Raw genomic sequence first — 20,390 nt, forward strand, 5'->3', positions numbered from 1 at the left:
CGGGTCCTTCTCCGGTAACCGAGTCATCCTCTCCCGTCTCTGGTGGCTGCTGCGGCCAGGGTTGAACAGGACCCCCCGGCCGAGGTAGGAGCGTTTGAAGGTTGGCCAAACTCTGACTGATGTCTGGTAATCCAGCGGGCCGATCACGACCGCTGTCCCCCGCAACTAACACTGACAGCAGGTGGACGGCACTAGCCAAACTTTCTTCCATATTTATGAGTCTGTTTTCCAAAAGCTGCACTCTATCCATAGTTTCTTCTCCCTCAGCCGCTCCGGCAGTCTGCGAGGTTTGCCTAGTTTCAGTCCGCGATCCCGTGGTGAGCGTTTGCTGCCAAGGCAAGGGTGTCTCGTCTCCTCGCTCCTCTTGGGACCTCGCGGCTAAAACTCCTTTTGTCAGGCCGGTGATTGCCGAAATTCCTGAGTCAATGGCTATCGTCCTGCTCTGCAGTTGCACCCACTGGTGCTCACTTACTTCTTGTTGCCCTGACCACGGGGCGACTTCCGCATAATCCCAACTCAGGGTGCCACGGCGGGATGTGTCCCACTCCGATTGTTCGGTCGACCTATTCCAATATAGCCAAGGTTGATCACCGGTTTGCTCGGGGATGGATTCCAGGCTACGCCGACTATCCAGCTGTAAATGCGTGAACACCGCGCTGGCCCTCCGATCCCTCGTTTCCCTTGGTCTCGCACCCCACTGTGTTGGGGTAGGCAGCGACAGCAGTGGGAGAGCTGTGGCCCGAGGCTGAGTATCAGCCCTGCTTGGAGCAAGGGTATAGATCGTTGTAACCGAGGAGTTATTCTCCCTCGGTGCAGGTATTTGAGAGTCCGAGCCTTGAGAGCCGGGGGAGGCATACGGGTCAAACAAAGGATCCCTGACCGGGACAGCTTTGGATTCCGTCTGATCCGGCTTAGGCATTGGAAAATTTGATTGGTAACAAAATGTCAGACTTGTGGCTAGATAACGTTCTTACTCCAGACTACCTCCTGCAATTAGACAACAGTCCATTGTTTCCAAAAGGCTTTTACTGAAGAATTAGTTCATTATAGTCCACGAGCCTGAATACAAAATTCAGGATGGTACATATGCATTGTTACCAATGACAGGCAAAGCATGAGGTACAGAGTAACAGATCACAGCAGGCCCAACCTCCCCCCACAGTTCTCAAAACAACCCCTTTGAAGTCGGAAGAGCGAGAAGCTCCCAAGGCCGGTTCTTGGTGGAACGTCGGTAGCCAAAACAATCCTTTTCTGCGAGATAGCTGCCTGGGAACCTTGGCACCTGGAAGAGAGCACTTACACACTGAAAGGATTAAAATGGAGTCAGTTAAGCAAAGGCATACAAGAAAGCAGTCTGGACCTGACACACAGTACTTGAAGAGGCCTCCCCTGCAACTGACTTCCTGACACTATTCCCCTGACTGAATGAACATACCCTGGGCTTCTACTAGCCATTCTAGGGGGAAAGACCTCTTTTTCCTCATCTATTTCCCTTGCTTGTTCTAATGGCAGTCTGGGAGGACTAGTTTCAGTTGGATTAATAACAACAACATTTGATTTGTATACAACTTAATGCCCACTCAGAGCGGTTTACAAGGTATGCTATTATTATCCCCACAACAAGCAAACTAAGGTGGAGTGAGACTTAATAATCACCTTCCCCAGTGTTATGACAATAGTCCAACCTCTCTGCCTCCCATATGACTGCTTTTTAAGGATGAACTACTTGTTGAGGATCTGCTTGTAGGTCTTCAGTGTAATATGTAGTTTGCATTTTTGTTTGCAGGTGGTCTGGGAGAGGGACTTGTCTGGTTTACGTTATTCCCCGAATCTCTGTGTACATTAATGACACTACTGAAAATGAAACATTTCCAGAAAGTTTGAAGCCATGGAAATGTAACTGGGGAGGGGGACCAGAAATATTTGTGAAAAACTGAAATATGTGCCATATGTGCTTATCAATGCTAAACTTATTTTACTTAAAATGCATCCTTTACATAAAGGATGCATGCTTTACATAAAATGCATCCTTTATAACTTAGCACACTTGAGAACCACTGCTGTATGCCAGTGTGTATAGTGTGTGTGTTACGTACTTCAAGTGGCTTCTGACTTACGCAACCCTATGAATTAACAACTTCCGAAACGTTTTGCTAACTGGAGGCTGTGGATTCTTTTATTGAATCAATTCATTTTGGATCTTTTGGATCTCCCTCTTTTCCTACTGCTTTCAAGTTTTCTTTGTGTTATTGTCTTTTCCACTGAGTTTTGCCTTGTCATGATGTAACCAAAATATGATAGTCTCAGTTTTGTCATTTTTGCTTCTAGGGAGAATTCAGGCTTGATTTGATCTAAAACCCACTTGTCTTTTTGCCCTTCTATGGTATCTGCAAAACTCTCCTCCAGCACCACATTTCAAATGAACCAGTTTTCTTCTTGTCAGCTTTTTTATTGTCCAGCTTTCACATCCATGCATAGTAATGAGGAATATCATACTGTGGATTATCCCTGGAGACACAAACTTATCTTTAAGGATTTCTTATAGCTGCCCTTCCAAGTCTCAGTCTCCTTCTGATTTCTTGGTTGCAGACTCCCATTTGGTTGATGATTGGGCAAAAGAACAGAAAATTTTGAACAATTTCAGTTTCTTCATTATCAACCTTAAAATTGTGTCATTCTTTCATAGTTGTTACTTTTATCTTCTTGATGTTCAGCTGTAATCCTACTTTGGCACTCTCTCTCTTTCATCAGTAGTTGTTTCAAAACTTCACTATTTTCTTCCAGTAATGTGGTGTCATCTACATATCTCAAATTATTGATGATCTTTACACTAATTGTAGCCCCATCATCATCTACATTTAATCTAGCTTTCCTTATGATATGCCCTGAATACAGGTTGAACAGACAAGGAGATAATATACAGTTTATACACCCTTATATGACACCTTTGCCAATTGGAAACCATTCTGTTCCCCTGTGTTCTGTCCTAACAGTAGTCTGTTGTCCAGAGTATATGTTGCTGATCAACACAATCAGTTGTTGTGGCACACCCATTTCTTTTAACACCATCCATAGCTTTTCATGATCCACACAGTCAAAAGCCTTGTTTTAATCTATAACACACAGGCTGGTTTTCTTCTGACATTCTCTGATGTGCTCCGTTAACCATTGTAAATTTGCAGTATGATCTCTAGTGCCTCTTCCTTTTCTGAATCCAGCTTGAACATCTGCCAGTTCTCATTCCATATATGGAGAAAGTCTTTTCTGTAGAATCTTGATCATCACTTTGCTTTTTGTAGGAAATTAATGTGATGGTCTCATAGTTGCTGAAATCTTTGGCATCTCATTTTTTTGGAACTGGAATGTAGTTTTCCAGTCTGTGGGCCATTGTTTTGTTTTCCATATCTGTTGACATATTCCTGTTAAAATTTTGATGGGCTCAGTTTCTGTAACTTGAAATAGTTATATGGATACACCATCTACTCAAGATCATTTGGAATTCTGACACAGGGTGGTGGCTGCAGCCACAAAATGGCTGCCATGGATGGTGGAGACAACTACAAAATGGCTGCTGCAACAAGTAGAGCCAACCACAAGTAAGGTTATGCGTATCCAGGGCTTTTTTTCTGGGAAAAGAGATGGTGGAACTCAGTGGTGGAACTCAATGATGTCACTTTGGGTCAGCTGGAACAAGGGGGGAGTTTTTTAAAAGTTTAAATCACCCTAGGTGAAAATGGTCACATGGCCAGTGGCCCCACCCCCTGATCTCCAGACAGAGGGGAGTTTAGATTTCCCTCCACACCACGCGGAGGGCAATCTAAACTCCCTTCTGTCTGGAGATCAAGGGGTGGGGCCACTGGCCATGTGACCATTTTCACCTAGGGTGATTTAAACTTTTAAAAAATATATGATATTTAATCATAATCGTAATACTCCAACTGTGGGTCTGAGTTCTGATAAGGTTATTGTTGTGTATTAAGAAGCTCCACTGTGGACTTAAGTTGTTGTGGATTACGATTAAATATCATATATTTGTACCTTGATTCATATATTAAATCTTATTAGTAAGTTGACATGGGATTTTCTCTGCTTTTGTAAGTTTTTTACCGTGTTACTCTCTGTATTGTGATATTGATCTCAGAAGCTAAGCAGGATTAGCCCAGATTAGTATTTGAATGGGAGACTACCAATGAAGTCCATGGTTTTTACACAAAGGCAGGCATTGGCAAACCAGTTTTGAATTCTCTTGCCTTGAAAACCCTGTGGGGTTTCTGGCACAACTAACTGTTTGGCTAATTGGTATATTTAATTTCTTACGTAGCATGCATATTTACCTCCCCTGATACATGCTGTCAGTGTTCTCTTCAAGCAATATGTTTTTACTAAGCATTTGTTGCTTGTATAGATGCTATGTGACAACTGTTCTTTGAAAAAGTGCAGTGGCAAGCTGTGTTTTGTATATTTGCAACAAAGCATCTTGGCTATGTGTTGAAGACTGATTGGTGCACTGTAAGCTTTTGTGGAGTAGATCCCACTTCTTCAGGCACACAAAGTGCTATCAGTTGTTGGATAGATATGTACAGAGAAAAATAGTTATAAAAAGTGTGACTGAAAGGCCATGAAAGATTAGAATTAGTAGCTTAGTGCAATTGTGACTATAACCCCTTAAGCACATTTAGAGGTGAAATTTGAAGTATAACTTATGTCATGATGTTTAGGTGATGTAATGTACATTTGGGCATCCTACAAAGCTATAACAGGTATGAAGACAGTATTTCACTCTTCCCAAATTTATTAATTTGGGAATTGTGTTTTGGTATTACAGTCCATCATGCATGTGATCCTGGCATCATTCTTCATTATTATCTTTTGTTCATTGTGCTATAGGTTTATGGAATGGTAGTTTTCCATTAACCTCCTGTGACTATAATTCATTTCACTGTTATTATTTTTAGCTTAGCACCTTGGTGACCAGCTGGGCAGACAACTCGAATAAGGGTACAGCAGAGCAGATGGAGCTGAGCAGGGACTGCAGCAGTACCATTCCAGATTATTCAGAGGATACATTTGCGTCCTTCAGTGAAGAAGAAGGGGAACGCTGCAGGCAGTATGAGAATGAATCATTTGAATCTTATTACTCTGGAGAGGAGCTGGAATGGCCTGCTGAGTCGGATCAATCTGAAAACACACGGCAGCCTTCAAGCCAGAATGATGAAGGTGTTTGGCTCCCTGCACATTTTGTCTGGCTCTTTTTACATTCATACAATTCTTGGACAGAGGGGCTTAAATTAGTAGGTATTCAAAAGGAGGGGAGATGAGAAAGTAAAAGAAAATATCACCTGTTTCATTACATAAAAAAGGCCCTCAAAAATTATACTTTACTAAGCCAGAAACCAATCAAATACTCCTAGCGAATCTGTACAGGAAGTATAATGTGGAAGACAGAAAGTTCAGAAATGTGGCATGTGGTAGTTACTGACCTATGGACAGTGGGAAGACTTGAGGAGCTTGCACTGGCATGGCACAACATTCCCACCCACTCTAAATGTTGGGGCTGTGCTTTAGAATCATAGGGTTAGAAGGTACCTCTAGAGTCATCTAGTCCAGTCCCCTTGCACAATGCAGGAAATTCACAACTACCTCCCCTTCCCACAACCCCAGTGACTCCTGCTCCATGCCCAGAAGATGGCAGAACATCAGGATCCCTAGTCAAATTGACCTGAGGAAAATTGGCCTTGTCCTGGGCATGCAAGAAGGGGCCACGAGGACTAAGCACCGATGTAACCCTTCCAGCCCTCCATCTTATGATCTGCCTAGGTTCACAGAATCAGCATTGCTGTCAGATGGCCATCTAACCTCTGCTTAAAGACTTCCAAAGAAGGAGAGCCCACCACCTCCTGAGGAAGCCTTTCACTAAGTGTAGAGAGCCCTCTGCTCCCCTTGCTAGAGAGACAGCTTTGCATTAGTGAAGCTCTCTGATTTTATTGATCAGAGAACTTTGATCACAGATCCTACCTCCACATTATCTGCTATGCTTGTGGTATTAATTGCACCAGTACAATAATTTCTGGAGCCAGAGAAAGGTGAAGGCTTCACATTTTTCTCCCACAAATCGGCTGCCAGTGCATATGGTACAGCCAGACACCTCAGCCTAGGCTAATGCTTGCAATACACCCATCTGTCATAGTGACTGGGAAGGGAGGTGTTTGACTGGGAGACAGAGAATAGAACTAGCTATTCCAATTAAGTGCAAGTGTGAAAACTAGCTAAAGTCTTTTTTTTTTAAATAGAACAAGAAAAAGATTTTTTGAATTCTACAGTGGCAGAAAACAGTCGGATTCAAAAATGGATCAGCCTTTTGAAAGTTGACAGACCTACCACTGAGCTTGCTGAATGTGCCAGTAAACCAGAAAATGGTACGTTAATTTTCCAATGTGACTTATAAGTCAATAGAACACATTTCCCTTCCAAACGGTTAGTTTAAATTGGTGAAAAGTTGCTCCCATTTAGCATAAGAAGATCCAGCATTCTGTTTCAAACAGTGACCATCCAGTATTCAACAATTTAATTATTCATTTGATAAAGAAGTATTTCAAGGCCTCCTGGAGGACTGGGGATGTGCCACAAGATTGGAGAAAAGCTAATATTATCCCAATATTTAAAAAAGGGAAGAAGGATGACCCAGGAAACTACAGTCCAGTCAGTCTGACTTCTGTTGCTGGGAAGATATTAGAGCAGATTTTAAAGGGACTGATCTGTAAGCATCTGAAGGACCACTCAAAGAAGGAAACCAGGTTGGTTGGACAAGATCTGTTGGGGACAAAACCATGTTGACTTCCCCAGGTCACTGTTTTGTCCTCAACAGATCTTGTCAGACCAACCTGGTTTCCTTCTATGATCGAGTGACGAGCTTACTGGATCGTGGGAACTCTTGTCGACGTGATCTACCTGGATTTCAATAAAGCTTTTGATAAGGTTCCCCATGACATTCTAATGGGTAAACTGGAAGACTGCAGACTGGACTATAGGACAGTTCAGTGGATAGGGAACTGGTTAGAGGTCTGTAGCGAAAGAGTGGTGGTCTATGGCTTTTCATCAGATTGGAGGGAGGTGTCCAGTGAGGTGCCCGGTACTTTTCAATATTGTTATCAATGATCTGGATGAACGGGTAAATGGGCTACTCATTAAATTTGCTGATGATACCAAATTGGGAGGAGTGGAAAACACCCAAGAAGATAGAGTTAAAATTCAACAAGACTTGAATACTCTGGAGAAGTGGGTGGTTGTGAACAGGATGCAATTCAACATAGATAAATGCACAGTATTACATTTGGGCCACAAAAATGTGAAGCACAAATACAGGATGGGGGATACAGAGTGGACTGTAAACTAAATATGAGCAGTCAGTGTGATTCGGTGGCAAAAAAGGCAAACTCAGTCTTGAGTTGTATCAAAAGGGCCATTGCGTTGAAATTGCAGGAGGTCATAGACCCTCTCTATACTGCCTTGGTCAGGCCACACCTGGAGTACTGTGTGCAGTTCTGGAGGCCTCACTTCAAAAAGGATGTGGACAAAATTAAGAGGGTGCAGAAGAGAGCGACGAGAATTGTCAGGGGTCTGGAGACTGAGCCCTACGAGGAAAGGCTGAGGGCCTTGGGAATGTTTAGTTTGGAGCAGAGGAGATTGAGGGGGGACATGATTGCTCTCTTTAAATATTTGAAAGGTTGTCATTTGGGGCTTCCGGTTTGGATTCATGGCGGTCTGAAGCAGCCTAAGACTTGGGCTGTCCGAGACACTGTTTTTCTTGGAAAGCGAGGTGCTCCAACGCCCGTTTCCACCCCAACTTCACGGAGAAGTTGGGTTCGAACACTACGCATCCCCGAGAGCGTGTGATCTCGGTGAGGGAGGAGGTTCTGAATCAAGGATTCCCACCACCACCTTGAGGTCCCCTTGGAGAAGGGCGCGCTTCTGTCTCTGCAGTGCCTCAGGAGTCATTAAATTGCCATAAGATTGTCAGAACCAAGCTTCAGTAACAGCTTTTACCAAAGAATAAGCAAAGGAAACAACACAGACAACCCGCAGAATCGGCAAAGGTAAAGATCGTTATCAGACCTTTAAAAACGGAACGGCAATAAAAAGACCAAGGGAAAACAAAGTAATGGACAGAATATAAAAGAAGAGACGTTTAGTAATAGAAGCAGAGTAAAATTGAAGACACTGGGGAAGTAAATAAGGACTAAAAATTTGAAAAGAAATATTGTTTATACTTACTGCGGTTAGAACTGAGATAACCAGCGTGAGAAAGCAGAGGGGGGACTCGAGACGGGAAGTTAACAGCAGAGCAGACAACTGGATTCCTAGCAAGGACAGCAAAGCGAAAGGGAAGAGGATTGATGGAAAAAGGAAGCAAAATAAGTATACCACTTGGAGGCAACGAAGGTAACAGGAACAGGAAGTGCGCCATCTTAAGTAAGGTACGAAGTTAAACCAGAAATCATAGAGACGTTGCAATGGTACCATAGAGAAAAAACACCCAAATTTTTGGATTTTAAAAAGGCTTTCCCCCCCCTTTTCTTTAAGAAATTTTAAGAAAAGGCAAGGTTTAAACGATTCAACACGGATTTGAGGAAAAGAGCAGACACGTGGGGAGGCTCAAAACCGAGCCCCACGATGGCTGGGAAAAAAGGAGCAGATAAGGAATGGCAAATTTCGGTGGATGCTGCAATTGAAGGACTGGAAAAAAAGTGGCAGAGAATCTCAAAGAGTTGTTACAGAAGATGCAAGAAATGTTGGCAAAGGATTTTAAAGAGATGAGAGATGTTATTCAAGCTGGTGTAGCTGCACTGGTAAAAAAGATAGAGGGAGTAAAGGAATATTTGCAAGTGACAACTAAAAAAGTGGAGCAGGTGGAACAAAAGACAAATGACATAAAAGCAGAAATGAAACATGAAAATCAAGTGATTCAGACAAGAGTGGCAATGATGGAGTGTAAGGCGACAGAAAAGCAGTTAAGATTTCGTGGCATTCAGGAATCTGAGACTCAAACCACACAAGAACAGATGACATATTGGCAGAATTTTTAGGGAAAGAGAAGGATGAAATAACAGCAAATATGGATTTGGCGTACAGAATCAGTTCGGCTTTTGCACAACAGAGAAAGCTACCAAGAGATATTATTGTGCAATTAGTGACAAAGAGAATGCAGGAAGAGATACTTAAGAGGCATTTTGAAAAACCTTTAATAAAGGAGGGGAGTAGAATCAAGATCATGAAAGAAGTCCCAAAACGGATTCTCCAGGAGCGGAAAAAATATAGGGAATTGACCCAGAAACTAAGAGACAAAGACATCAGATATAGATGGGAAATTCCAGAAGATCTAAGCTTTTACTACAAAGCCTTGAGAATTATCATCAAAACAAAGGAGCAAATGGAAAAAAATTTACAGGAAAATGCAGAGGACTTTCCTGGACTATTAAAAATGTAAAATATGGAGTACAAATTAATATCTTGGAATGTGAATGGACTAAACTCACCTCAAAAGAGAAAGACAATTTTTCATTGGCTAAAGAAGGAAAATTGTAATATAGTATGTCTACAAGAGACACATATTAAAGATAAAGATATAAAATATTTAAAAAACAAACAATTGGGGAAAGAATATATATCAGCGTCTAAACAAAAGAAGAAAGGAGTAGTGATTTATGTAAAGGAGGCTGTAGAATCAAAATTAATTTTTCAGGATGAAGATGGAAGATATGTGGCCGTGGAAATAAATATAAATGCGAAAAAAATATTGGTAATAGCTCTCTATGCGCCAAATGGAGCAAAAGACCATTTTTTTAAAGACTTATTGAATAAATTAGATCAGGATGTATTTGATCAGATGATATTGGTTGGAGGTTTCAATGGTGTGGTGGACTTGCAGTTAGACAAGAAATCAAAGACAACCGTTAAAAAATCAGGGAAGCTACCAAAGACTTTTTTTGAATTAGTTCAACAAGAACATTTGGAAGACGTATGGAGAGAAGAAAATCTGAAAAGTACTGAATTTACATACTACTCCGCAAGGCACTTATCATTTTCACGTATTGATATGATTTGGGCAACAAAAGATTTGACTCTATTGACAATAAAAGTGGAAATCTTACCAAAGGTGAGCGCAGACCATAATCCAATGTTATGGAAATGGACAATGGGTCGAAGAAAATTTAGATGGAGAATAAATGAGGATTTATTACAAAATCAGGAAAATTAGAAGTATTTGAAAGAAGAAACTAAGCAATTTTTTGTAACAAATAACAATGAAGTCTCAACACAGATGGTATGGGATACCTATAAGGCTGTAATGAGAGGAAATTTAACCTTACTTAACAGTAAGGATAAGAAAAGAAAGCAGGAGAAATGGCAAGAAATTCAAGAAAAAATATATAAAAAAGAACAACAATTGAAGAAAAGACCAGGAAAAAAGTCGATCATACAGAAATTAAAATATTGCAGGATCAAATAACAGCCATTAGTAATAAAGAGCTAGAATGGAAGTTAAAGACATTAAAGCAGAAGTCATTTGAAGGAGCAAATAAACCAGGAAAGTATTTAGCCTGGCAACTGAAAAAAAGGAAGGAAATGAAAATTATTAATACAATAATGGAGGATGGTAAAGAATTGAAAGATCATCAACTAATTAAGTGTGCGTTCTTTAAATACTATGCTAAATTATTTCAAAAGAAATCTGTGAATGTACAAGAGATAGATGGGTATTTAAGGAATGCCCACTTACCAAAGGTACCAGAAGAGATGAAACAGAGACTGAATGCTCCAATAACAGAAGAAGAAGTCATACAGGCAATTGAAGCGGCTAAGATTGGGAAAGCACCAGGACCTGATGGGATCACAGCTAAATTTTATAAAGTAATGGAGGACCTAGTACTGATTTTAAAAAATGTAATGAACGATATGCTTCAAAGAAAGGGTCTCCCAGATACATGGAATGAAGCTAGTATTGCACTGATCCCAAAAGAAAGCCAAGATTTGACAGAGTTGAAAAATTATAGACCCATATCGCTTATAAACAATGACTACAAAATAATGGCAAGAATACTGGCGGATAGGCTCAAAATATGGTTAATGGATTTTATAGATGAAGATCAGGCTGGATTTTTACCAAATTGCCAGTTAAAAGACAATTTGAGAGTAGTGATAAATGCTATTGAATATTACGATAAGCGACCTGATAAGGAAGTTGGCCTTTTCTTTGCGGATGCAGAGAAGGCCTTTGACAATTTGAACTGGGATTTTATGTTCGCAACTATGGAGAAGATGGATCTAGGTAATGAATTTATACAAGCAGTGAAAACAATTTATAACTTACAAAGAGCAACAATATGTGTTAATGATGACCTTACAGAGAAGTTGGAAATAAGGAAAGGAACCAGACAAGGATGTCCACTATTGCTGCTTTTGTTTGTGATGGTCTTAGAAGTATTATTGAGGAGGATTAGAGAAGATGATAGTATAAAAGGAATAAAAATAAAAGGATCCTCCTACAAATTGAGAGCATTTGCAGATGATGTGATGTTTATAGTGGAAGACCCTCTACAAACCTTGCCAAGACTGCTGGACAAAATAAAGGAGTTTGGAGATTTGGCAGGTTTCTACATAAACAAAAAGAAGTCAAAAATAGTAACTAAAAATATGACTAAGAAGAAACAACAAGAATTAAGTGAATTAACAAACTGCGAAGTGGTACACAGAACTAAATATTTGGGGATAGAGCTGACAGCTAAGAATATAGACTTGTTTAAGAATAACTATGAAAAGCTCTGGACTCAAATTGAAAGAGACATGATAAAATGGAATAAATTAAATTTGTCGTGGTTAGGTCGAATTGCCACAATTAAAATGAATGTACTGCCCAGAGTGATGTTTTTAATGCAAACAATTCCAATTGTGAAAGATAAGAAACAATTTGAAAAATGGCAGAGGAAGATATCAGAATTTGTCTGGGCAGGAAAGAAACCAAGAGTCAAGATGAAAGTTCTTTGTGATGCTAAGGAAAGAGGAGGAATGCAGTTACCTGATCTAAGACTTTACCATGAAGCGATATGTTTGGTGTGGCTAAAAGAATGGGTGTCTTTGACCAATCATAAGTTATTAACATTGGAAGGACATAATAAACTATTTGGATGGCACGCATATATGTGGTACGGGAAGCATAATATGGATGCAATGTTTCAGCACCACTACCTGAGAAGAAATCTACTGTCAACCTGGCTCAAGTATAAGAAATTTATAGAGCTAAAGAAACCACTTTGGATTGTTCCAGCTGAAGTAATCAACCCAAATATGGAATATCAGGGAAAGGAATGGCTTGCCCTCAAAGAATTAACAGTATTAGAAAATGATGGGTTGAAACTTAAGAGAAATGAGGAGTTGCCATTTAAATATGGTTGGTTACAATATAGACAAATTAAAGATTTATTTGATTCAGAACATAGAAAGAACGGTTTTAGAATTAAAAATTCAGAACTAGAGGAACTATTATTGGGGGATAATAATAAAGCAATATCTAAAATGTATAAGTTGTTATTGAAGTGGTTTACAGAAGATGAAACAGTCAAGGTGCAAATGGTAAAGTGGGCCATAAATTGTAATAAGGAAATAGCGATGGAAGCATGGGAACAACTATGGAAAAATACCTTAAAAAATCAACTTGTACCAGTATTAAAGAGAATGGTTATAAAATGCTGTCTAGATGGTACCTAACACCAAAAAATTAGCCATAGCTAACAAACAGTTATTGAATAAATGTTGGAAATGTAAGGAGCATGAAGGTTCTCTGTTTCATATGTGGTGGACTTGCCAAAAGGCTAGAGACTTCTGGTCTAGAATATGTGCTGAAATGTCTTTGATATTACAATACAATGTCCCTAAAAATCCAGAAATGTTATTACTATCTTTACATTTAGAAGATGTTAATAGAAATGATAAGATATTGTTGTATTATATGATAGTAGCAGCAAGAATTTTATATGCTCAATACTGGAAAAAAGAAGTACCGAATATTGAAGAATGGACAAGGAAGCTGTTGTACATGGCCGAAATGGACAAATTAACTAGAAATCTGAAAGAGCAAGATCCAGGAATTTTTCTGGAAGACTGGAAGAAGTTTAAGAAATATTTGGAAAAGAAATGCGATGTTAAAGGACAATTGTGGTCTTTGGAGGGATTTTAAATTTTATTAAGTAAGATTTTAACGAAGGGAATATATGTAAGATCTCTACCATGGGTAACAAAATATAATTGTATTATAGTGAAATAATAATCTCTATGAATAAACGGGGGGTTCGAGTGTTGTTGGAAGTCAATAGAGAAAGGGGGGAGGGGTGGGGGTGGGGTTATATATTTAGAAAGATTTAATTTGGATAAGTTGTATGTATTAACCAACTACTTTATATCACCTCATCCAATAAAATCTATTTAAAAAAAAAAGAAAGGTTGTCATTTGGAGGAGAGCAAGGAGCTGTTCCAGTTGGCAGCAGAGGATAGGACTCAAAGCTACCAGCTAAAACTACATGCACAAAGGTACCAGCTGGATAGTAGGAAAAACTTTTTCACGGTCAGAGTAGTTCAAAAGTGGAATTAGCTGCCTAGGGAGGTGGTGAGCTCCCCTTCACTGGCAGTTTTCAAGAAGGGGTTGGATGAATCTTTGTCAGAGATGCTTTAGGCTCATCCTGGCTTGGGCAGGGGGTTGAACTAGAAGGTCTGTATGGCCCCTTCCAACTCTGTGATTCTGTGATTTCCTTTTGTCTGTCCTGAACCCATTATCCATCTAGTTCATTGGGGAGGCTTCTTGAGTTCTACTACTACTTTCTCTCCCCCCATGCATAATTTTATAAACCTCTCTCATGTCCCTCCTTAACTGTCTTTTTTACTAAACTTGAAAAGCCAAAGCCTCTTCAGTCTTTCCTTGTCAGAAAGGTGCACCAACCACTTTATCATGTTGGTTGACCTTTTCTGCACAGTTTTCAGTTCTGTAGGATCTAGGGCTATCAGTTCCCTGGTGGCAGTGGGAGATCCCCCGCTTTCAGCCTTCCCCCTCACTACCACTCAGCTGGCTGGTTGGGGGGATGTGCAGGGAATGGGTGCCTGAAGCTTGGGAGCATGCTCGCAAGCTCTTCCTTGTCACACCAGGAATGACATTCCCAGCGCGACAAGGAAGAGCTTCGGAGCTCACCAGCACTTTGGGCATTGATAATTCCTTCAAGCAAGGGCTAAAGCCAGAGATGGTTTTGAGGGTGCTCTCCCTTGAGACTTGCCTGGCACCTGCCTTAATTTCTTTTAGGTACCATGCCAGTCTCCTGGGAAAGAAGTTGTGAGCTAGCCCGTGTGCCAGCTGGCAGCAGCTGAATGCAAAGGCACTTATTTGAGCTGTTGTATTTATGGGAATCATGGCTTCTTGTTGGGGGGACAAGTTGTCTTTACAGTAGGCAGGCTCACATTACATGAAAGCAGTTTTGGCCCCACAATCAGCTCTGCTGTAGATGTTTTCATCTAGCTTACTGAGCACCTAGCAAAAGCTCTATATTTTGTTATATTTGGGTCAGCCAATATAGCCTTAATCACGCTGCTGGTATCTTGAGATATCATCCTTGAAGGCAAAACAATAATGATGAGTGAAATAAGAAAGTTGTGTTAATGTTCTGAAGTCCAAAAACGTATCGCTTGGATTTAATAAATGCAGGAGTCCACAGCTGTGGGAACTTCTTAGGGTTTGTTTTAAATACATAAAAGTGATTGGGATTACAGTTTAATCATTTCTGTGCATAATTGAAGATTAGCTTTGGGATAATTAAGGCCCACTCAGTAGGCTTAAGAACAGCATTACTTTTCAAGTAATGTAGCACATAAATCCTACCTTGCTGGTGATCTTGGAAAAGGGAAGTGCAGTTAAATGTCTACATTTGAAACATGTGCTTGAAATCGCTCTTTCCAGTACCTAAACCAAAACCTTGGCACTGCTTTTAATTTAAACTGGAGTGGCTTGAGCACTGGGATGAGCAGCAAGCTATATATTAATTACTGTGTGTTATGTGCTGTCATGTTGCTTGTGATTTAAGGGCAACCCTATAAATCAGTGTCCTCCAAAACTTCCTATCATTGACAGCCTTGCTCAGGTCTGGCAAACTGAAGGCATTTGCTTCAAAATCCAAAAGTAATCATAGCATAATAATTTTATTAGAACAAAACTCTAGCTTTACTATATAGTTAGCAAGCTTTCAGTCACACCAGAACTCTTCTAAAACTGGTTGGAGCACACGGCTCCCCCCAACAAGGCCAAGATTCCTGCATTCTTATTAGTGCTGAGAGATCCAAATAACCACTGGCTGTTTTATTTCTAAAGGGAGAGCAGCTAGTGTATATTTGTTCTAGCACACATAAAGGAGGTCTGGGATCTTTTCTGTATGTAGTTTGGTCTAACCAAATTAAGTCTGTGCAACAGAATCCTAAAAGGCTGTTATAGCCTGCACATTTTTATTGTGCCCACAAACATCTTTTTCTCTTCTCTCTTCTCCACCTTTGTTCTTGCTTAACGTCCAGCCTGAAAAAAGAGCCAGTGTATTTTCCCCTGATGTTTTATGGCTGCCCTCACTTTCTGTCATTAATTAAAAGGCAGTTGGATGACAATGTGTGCAACTTGACTTTCCCACAAACTACAGTCTTCTTAGTTGTGTTAAACTAGAGGAGGACTCAGATCATCTCTCTGTTTTGCAACCTGGTGCTTACCTCGTCTTTTAGCCAAACAGGTTTTTAGCCTGATGAACTTACGGCCTGTGGTTTTGTTCTGGAACTTATGCACGTTCATGTCCAGATCTATGTTTAGACAGTTTAAAGGGGGGAAACATCCTGTCTTGTTAGTGAGAAAGACCCTTCTGAAAATTCTGCCATTGAAGCACCGCAGTTGCTTTGGATATTTTTATCCCATTTTCCACTTCTTTCTAGCTCTGAGTGAAAATTCAGTCAAGCATAAGGGGAACAAAATGAAGTGAGGTTTCTTATTCAAAGTCAGACTTGATTTGATGCAATGTGAGCATAGTTAGGAAATAAAAATATCCTTTGAAAATATTCTTACTTTTAAACTGTACATTCCTTTTTATATACTTTCCTGTAGGGTCAAAACCTGCACAGGCCATTGAGTTATAAACTGCAGGGCAAGTTTTGAAAAATATATATTCTGAAATGATGTGCAATTACTTTCCATTGTAAGAAAAGCCACCGGATGACTGAGTGTGTCGCGCCCTCATGCCTTTTGAATCCAGCTGCTTGTAATCTTATTAAATACAATATATTGAGAAACCCCTGAGCTACTTAGAATCCTTCTCAGGTCTTTTCAATAAGGCTGGAGGCTTACTCTCCAGAAAGTGTTTTTAGGATTGCACAGATATTATAGAATAGTAGGCACTATCCAGCCAAAACTGACCTGGTCCAGCCCAAATCAAAAATTCTTCTGTTGATTTCACAGGGAGAGTTTAGGTGTCTGCTTAACTATTTGACATCAATGGGAGTTAAAATACTGAGCTTTGGCTGAATTATGCACAGTATGAATTTGCTTCCTTCTCACTAAAAAGTAAGGTTGGTAATGAGTAGATAATATAGCAACCTGGGCAGGTATCAGCAGTTCTGGGCCATTAATCAGCACTCACAGTTGGGCTCCTCACAGAGAGAATTCCTTGCTGTGGCATTTAAATTCTGGGCCTTTAGCTGCGAGAGAGCAACCAGGTATGCCTCACATATATATAGATTGGAGAGCAAAGGCATTAAGAGAAGAGGCAGTTTACATATCCTAGTAGGATTTTACTAAGTACTATGGACCTTTTTTGCAGGATGTGCCACATGAAAACCAGCCAAATGGTGAGCTGATATGCTGGTCTCTGAAGCAGCAGTTGCTAAATGAGTGCTGCTATATGTTCATTGAAACTTTTTTTTGGTGTCTCTATGGTTTCTCTATAGAGAAACCATAGAGAAAAGACGCCCGACATTTTGGATACAAAAAAATTAATTTTGGCAAAGATTGGGACATTTGAAAAAAAGGAAAACGTTTAAATATACGCCACGGAGCTAAGGAAGAGAGCAGATTCGTGGGAGCGAGCTAAAGCAAGCCCCACGATGTCGAAAAAAGAGTGGCAATCGGCAATAGAAAATTTGGACAAAAAACTTATAGACATGATGAAAGAACTTAAGGACACGAAATTGGAGCTTATTAAAGAGGTCAAAGAAGTTACACAGACAGTAAAGGCGGAGCTGTCAGAAGTGAAAAAAGGCGTGGAAACGATTAGTAGTGAATTACAAGGAACGCAGCAGAGAGTTAAAACAGTAGAAGACGCGATGGAGAATTTAATAGACACGCAACAAACAGAGATGAGACTGGTGAAGGGGAGGATGTCAGTTGCAGAAACTAAACACATGGAGAAGCAGCTTCGTTTTCGTGGTCTGCCAGAAGTGGAAGGGAAGTCAGCGCAAGAACAGATGACTGAGGTGTTGGCTGATTACCTGGGGAAGGAGGAGGAGGAAATTGTGGCTATCCTAGATGTGGCGTACCGTGTGAACTCGAGAATTGCAACCCAGAGGAAACTACCAAGGGATGTGATTGTGCAGTTTACAACTAGAAACATGAAAGAGAGGATTGTGACAAAACAATTTCAAGATCCATTGGAGATTGATGGCAAGACGATTATCATAATGAAGGAACTGCCCAGATCAGTGTTACTGGACAGGAAAAAATATAGAGTGCTAATTCAGACTTTGAAGGACATGAATATCAGATACAGATGGGAGTTACCGGAAGGAGTGTCCTTTGAGTTTGGAGGGGCAAAAAAACGCATCAGATCTGAGCGGGAGATGGAGAGATTTATCAAGGACAATGAAAAAGACTTACCAACAAAACCATGAATATGGAGTGTAAAGTATTATCTTGGAATGTAAATGGACTAAACTCACCGAATAAGAGGAAAAATATTTTTCATTGGCTACTAAAACAAAAATGTGATATTGTTTGTTTGCAGGAGACCCATATTAGAAAACAGGATGTAAAATATTTAAAATCTGGAAAATTGGACAAAGAATTTGTAGCGGCCTCTAACAAGAAAAAAAGAGGAGTGGTGTTGTACATAAAAGAGGAGCTGCAGCCAAAATTTGTTATGAGAGATGTGGAAGCTAGATTTGTAGCAGTGGAATGTAATTGGAATTTAAAGAGAGTGTTGGTAGTCGGACTTTATGCACCTAACGGTGCAAAGGAAAGCTTCTTTGAGGATTTAAGGAAGCATTTAGACGATCTTGTATATGACCAGATAATTCTTGCTGGAGATTTCAATGGAGTGACAGATTTGGAACTAGACAAAAAGACTACAACAGCACAAAAGAAAAGAGGATTATTGCCAAAGCTTTTTTTTGAGTTGATTCAACAAGAGACTCTCGAAGACGTATGGAGGAGAGAATATCCTAAAACCAAACAGTTTACTTTTTATTCTGCAAGGCATCTTACATTATCAAGAATTGATATGATCTGGGCCTCAAAGGACTTAGCGTTATGGACTAAGGAGGTAGAAATAATGCCGATGGTAGGCTCAGATCACAATCCAATTATGTGGAAATTTGGAAAAAGGAGAAAAAGGAAAGCCTGGAGAATAAATGAGGACTTGTTACAGGAAAGTGAGAATATGGAAATATTGAGAAGAGAGACAAAGTTTTTTATACAATACAACGTGAATAAAGAAGTACCAACCAGTAAAGTTTGGGATGCGTACAAGGCGGTTGTAAGGGGCATACTAATGGACTTAAATGGCAGAGCAAGGAAAAAGAAAGAGGAGAAAAGACAAGAGATTGAGGAGAAAATAAAGGCCAAAGAAGCACAGTTAAAAAAGAGACCAGGGAAAAAGAAAATACATCAGGAAATCAAAATTCTTCAAGAACAGTTAACAGCAATGAGTAATAAAGAATTGGAGTGGAACCTTAAAAGACTGAATCAAAAAGCTTTTGAGGGTGCTAATAAACCTGGGAAATATTTGGCATGGCAATTGAAGAAGAAAAGGGAAAAGAAAATAATAAATAAAATCTGTGAAGAAAATAAAACGTACCTGGAGCAGACTACCATTAGTAGAGCCTTTTATAAATTCTATGCTAAGCTGTATAATAAAAAAGAAGTAACCAAAGAATCAATAGCATCATATTTGGAGAAAACCAAACTTCCAGAGATCTCGGAAGCTTGGAGAAATAAGTTGAACAGTGAAGTAACTGATGAGGAAATAAGTAAGGCAATACAATCCGCAAATCTAGGAAAGGCGCCAGGGCCAGATGGACTTACGGCTAAATTTTATAAGACAATGGCCAACGAACTGGCACCATTCCTAAAAGAGGTGATGAACGGAGTTTTTAGGGATCAAAGAATTCCAGACACTTGGAGCGAAGCAAATATATCATTGATCCCAAAAGAGGGCCAAGATCTGACTAACGTGAAAAATTACAGGCCTATATCATTACTTAACAATGATTATAAAATTTTTGCGAAGATATTGGCGGAGAGACTGAAGGGGTGGCTCTCGGAAGTCATAGAGGAAGAACAAGCAGGCTTTTTGCCGGACAGACAAATAAGAGACAATTTAAGGACAGTGATCAATGCTATTGAATACTATGACAAGCGTTGTGATAAAGAGGTTGGTTTCTTCTTTGTAGACGCTGAAAAAGCGTTTGACAATTTAAACTGGGATTTTTTGTTTGCCACTATGGAAAAGCTACAACTGGGAGAAAGATTCATCAGAGCAATTAAAGAAATTTATAGAGACCAGACTGCAGCAATTGTAGTGAATGATGAACTGACTAAAAAATTGACGATTAGTAAAGGAACAAGACAAGGTTGCCCGTTATCTCCATTGTTGTTCATTTTAGTATTGGAGATTCTGATGATACAAATACGACAAGATGAGGAAATACGAGGAATAAAAATAAAGGACTATTCATACAAGGTTAGAGCATTTGCAGATGACATAATGTTAATTGTAGAAGATCCATTGGAGAACATGCCAAAAGTGATAGATAAGATCAAGGAGTTTGGTGACTTGGCAGGTTTCTTCATTAACAAAAAGAAGTCAAAGATATTATGCAAAAACATGACTAAGCAGAAACAACAATTGTTAATGGAAACAACGGACTGTGAAGTAACTAGTAAGGTGAAATATTTGGGAGTTGAGCTGACTGCAAAAAATATAGATTTGTTCAAGAATAATTATGAAAAATTATGGACTCAGATAGAGAGAGACTTGATCAAATGGAATAGACTGAGTTTGTCATGGTTGGGCAGGATTGCAGCAGTTAAGATGAATGTGTTACCAAGAGTAATG

General features: G+C 39.8%; 1 protein-coding gene across 1 annotated transcript in view; it reads left to right on the forward strand.

Moving 5' to 3' along the window:
• Positions 1 to 20,390, forward strand: part of C13H8orf48 (chromosome 13 C8orf48 homolog) — a 66,546-nt gene that overhangs the window by 25,529 nt on the left and 20,627 nt on the right. The window contains exons 3-4 of the mRNA XM_054996466.1: positions 4,956 to 5,217; positions 6,291 to 6,416. Coding sequence (XP_054852441.1) covers positions 4,956 to 5,217; positions 6,291 to 6,416 — 388 coding nt within the window. The remainder of the gene's footprint in view (positions 1 to 4,955; positions 5,218 to 6,290; positions 6,417 to 20,390) is intronic.

Source organism: Eublepharis macularius, chromosome 13 (assembly GCF_028583425.1).
Source record: "Eublepharis macularius isolate TG4126 chromosome 13, MPM_Emac_v1.0, whole genome shotgun sequence".
Taxonomy (NCBI): Eukaryota; Metazoa; Chordata; class Lepidosauria; order Squamata; family Eublepharidae; genus Eublepharis; species Eublepharis macularius.